Source organism: Protobothrops mucrosquamatus, unplaced genomic scaffold (assembly GCF_001527695.2).
Source record: "Protobothrops mucrosquamatus isolate PMUCROS unplaced genomic scaffold, P.Mucros_1.0 scaffold8743, whole genome shotgun sequence".
In the NCBI taxonomy this organism is placed as follows: domain Eukaryota; kingdom Metazoa; phylum Chordata; class Lepidosauria; order Squamata; family Viperidae; genus Protobothrops; species Protobothrops mucrosquamatus.
Window position 1 is genome coordinate 8,411 of NW_015394537.1, and position 3,531 is coordinate 11,941.

General features: G+C 59.5%; 1 protein-coding gene across 1 annotated transcript; it reads left to right on the plus strand.

Moving 5' to 3' along the window:
* Positions 1-650: 650 nt before the first annotated feature.
* On the plus strand, positions 651-3,288 carry LOC107300843 (isocitrate dehydrogenase [NADP], mitochondrial; the record flags this gene model as incomplete). The annotated part of the gene is made up of 6 exons (XM_015830132.1): positions 651-734; positions 1,141-1,306; positions 1,455-1,615; positions 2,489-2,632; positions 2,814-2,950; positions 3,137-3,288. Coding segments are annotated over exons 1-6 (811 nt in total), but the record flags the coding sequence as incomplete, so codon positions are not given.
* Between the last annotated feature and the right edge of the window lie 243 nt (positions 3,289-3,531).

A 3,531-nucleotide genomic window follows, 5' to 3' on the forward strand; every position in this document is an offset into this window, starting at 1 on the left:
GCCTCTGGCGCCGGGAGCAGAGCCCGCGCCGCCGCCGCCCCCCCTGCTACGGCCCTGGCAGCCGGCCCGGCCCGGCACCTGTCGGAGGACGCGGGGCCAGCTGGCGCTCGGCGGGCTGCGGAGGGGCGGCCGGGCCTCCCGCCGCCCGGCGTCCTCTGAGCGTGACCTTGTCCCTTCGGCGGGCAGAGGCCGCCCCTCTCTGGGGCGGGGCGGCCCTTCAGCGGCAGCGCGATGTGGCAGGAGGGTGGCAGCAGCCCTGGAGACCCTCCGGGCAGCAAGTGGGCCCCGCAAAGGAGGGGGAAGCGGCCCAGGAGCCTGAAAGCGCTCGATCCTCTTCCCGGGCGGACCGTTAGATGCCCCCGGCCGGTCAAAAGCCCCCCCCGGAAAGTTTGGTCCACCTCCGCGGGTGGGCTGGGCAGAGGGCAGTATGTCAGAAGCAGCCGCTGGTTGGAGAGAGGGGCCTGGTCCTCTTGGGGAACGTGAACCTGCCCTTCTAATCGCTTTTCACAAATGGGACGCTTCCAAAATGGGCCTTTCGGGCATTGCTGCCCCCGTGAAGGGGCCTGGGGCTGTCCAGGGCGGATACTTGGGGCGCAGGGAGGGGTCAGGGCCTTGCCACCTCTGATCCCCTCTTCTCTGCAGATGCTGACCAGAGAATCAAGGTTGCCAACCCTGTGGTGGAAATGGACGGGGATGAGATGACCCGGATCATCTGGGCCTTCATCAAGGAGAAGGTACCTGGCACTGAGACTGTGACGGTGGCCGTGAGCCCGGGGTGGGCGGTGGGAGTGCTTGCACAGAGGAGGAAGCGAAGGAGAAGCGGGGAGAGCCGGATTTGAAGCTTTGAGATGGGGAATCCTGAGGCATCCTGTTGCTTCCTGCGTGCATCTTAGGCAGCCCAGGCGATGCCACAAACCCTTTGCGCACGCAAGGCAGAGGCTCGCAGAGGAGAGCAGTGTCAGGTTCCCCTCCGTCCCTGCAGAATAGTGTGCCCCGAGGGCTTGAAAGTGATCTCTGCCCATAAAACGTGCAGAGGAGGAAGCGCACGCACACTGCCTCTCTTGGCCATAGGAGAGACTGCCCAGGTGAGGCGGGCAAACGGGTGTCTGGTCCTGACGGCTTCTTGTCTGCCGCCTGCAGCTGATCTTGCCCAACGTGGACGTGCAGCTGAAGTACTTTGACCTGGGACTGCCCCACCGGGACCAGACGGAGGACCAAGTCACCATCGACTCGGCCCTGGCCACCCAGAAGTACAGTGTGGCTGTGAAGTGCGCCACCATCACCCCCGATGAGGGCCGTGTGGAAGGTATGTGCGACCAGGCGAGGCAGAAGCTCCACCCAGGGGCATCTGTCTGAGCAAGGTGGTGGACCCAGAGGATGCCGCTGGGGTCGGAGGGGGTGGGCAAGTCACCCTGGCCCTAATGCCAGATGCGTCTCCCTTGCGACCCCTGCAGAATTCAAGCTGAAGAAGATGTGGAAGAGCCCCAACGGTACCATCCGGAACATCCTAGGTGGGACGGTTTTCCGAGAGCCCATCGTCTGCAAGAACATCCCTCGCCTGGTCCCAGGCTGGACGAAGCCCATCACCATTGGGAGACATGCCCACGGTGACCAGGTGGGCTTGCGAGGGGGGGAGGGGTGCCCTGCTGCCAGGCCACCCAAAGCAGTTCTCTTGCTGCTGGGTGTCCTGGTGCAGCTCCCAGGACCCATTTGAGACCATGGAAGGAAAGGCCTGTCGGGATGTCTGTGGGCGCCGGGAGTTTTTCTACTTGAAAAGCCACCTATGGAAGTTAAGAGAATTAGCAAAGTTGCTAACGATTTAAACAGAGGAAACTTCTGCACTTTATTCAGGGTTTAATAGTTGGAACGTTTACAGGACCTGGAAGTCATTAAGTGAATGTGAATGGGATATAATCTGCTGATCCGATCCAAAAACATTTTCCGGAATGAATATCTGAATCCAGGCTCCAATATATTAAAAAGTGTGACGATAATAATCCTCCCAGTCACAGCTTCCCGGTGGGGCCACCTCCTCTGTGGGACGATAACCTTGAATTATAGCTCAGCAAACAGTTGGGACAAGGACAGGACAGGAGAGAGAAGCCACAGACAGGACACGTCCTAGCAGGGTGGGGGATGGGCATTAGACCAGAGGTTACAAAGATGGGGGGGGGGAACCGAAGCTGAGGAATTTCCACAGCTGCTCTGAAGGCTGAACATGGGAGGAAAAGGCCCGTTTTCTAGCCAGGCCGTTCTGGGGCTCCCCTCAGCAGGGTTGGGTGGGGAAGTGAGCAGTGGTTGATCCTCCCGGATTTTTCATTTTGCAAAGCATTACTTATTTGTTGTGCCTAAACATGCGGTTTTTGAAAACCTTCCTTGTTTTTAACTGGGTTTAACTGCTTACCCCAGATGGGTTTTGATCTTGGTTTCTTTAGGGCCTGTAGGGAGGAGGGTTGGCTGTAATAACCTCTCGGGCCCTGCTTTTCAGTACAAAGCCACGGACTTCGTGGTGGATAAATCAGGGACCTTCAAGATGGTTTTCGTGCCCAAAGATGGCAGTGGAGCCAAGGAGTGGGAAGTCTTTAACTTCCCAGGCGGGGGTGTCGGCCTGGGCATGTACAACACGGATGAGGTGAGGAGGAAGAGGGGGCAGGGCAGGACTGGCATAGGCGCAACTTTCCCTGGGGGAATGCCCAGGCTCACGGGGGGGGGGGGTCTGGCCTGCTGAACCTTCCCTTGAGGGAGGGAGGGAGGGGAGCTCTGCAGCCCCACCTCAGGCCCGCCCCACTGAGCACTCGGCCTGCCTTTTGCAGTCCATCTCAGGCTTTGCCCACAGCTGCTTCCAGTACGCCATCCAGAAGAAATGGCCGCTCTACATGAGTACCAAGAACACCATCCTCAAGGCCTACGATGGGCGGTTCAAGGATATCTTCCAGGAAGTCTTTGATAAGTGAGCTATTTAGCCCAATGGGACCGGGTGGTGGTGGTGGAAGCAGCCCCCTTGGCGCTTTCAACAGGGGCGTCAGAGCCTGCCTACCAGGCCTGGGGTGCCCCTTTGCCCTGGAAGTTAATCCAGGGCCGGCCTTGCATGACGCTGTCCCTGTCTGAGGAGGGTTCCTGTCCTCCTCCCTGTCAGGCACTACAAGACCGACTTTGACAAGCTCAAGATCTGGTACGAGCACAGGCTCATTGATGACATGGTGGCCCAGGTGCTGAAATCAGCTGGCGGCTTCGTCTGGGCTTGCAAGAACTACGATGGAGATGTCCAATCGGACATCCTGGCCCAAGGTATTTACTGGCCCTACCCAGGGCACACAACCAGCAGATGGACTGGGGGTGAGAGAGCAGGACCAAGGTGCTGAGGACCCCATCCTGAGCCCTTAGCATCTGGCAAGAGTGGTCCCTCCCCCCTTCAGCTGGTGCAGCTAGGCTAGGGTGGCACCTTCCAGGGGAAGCAGCTTGGGGGGGGGCCTCTCCTAAGGACCACAAAGCTTTTTTCTGGGGAAAGAAGCGGGGGGGGGGGGACTAGCT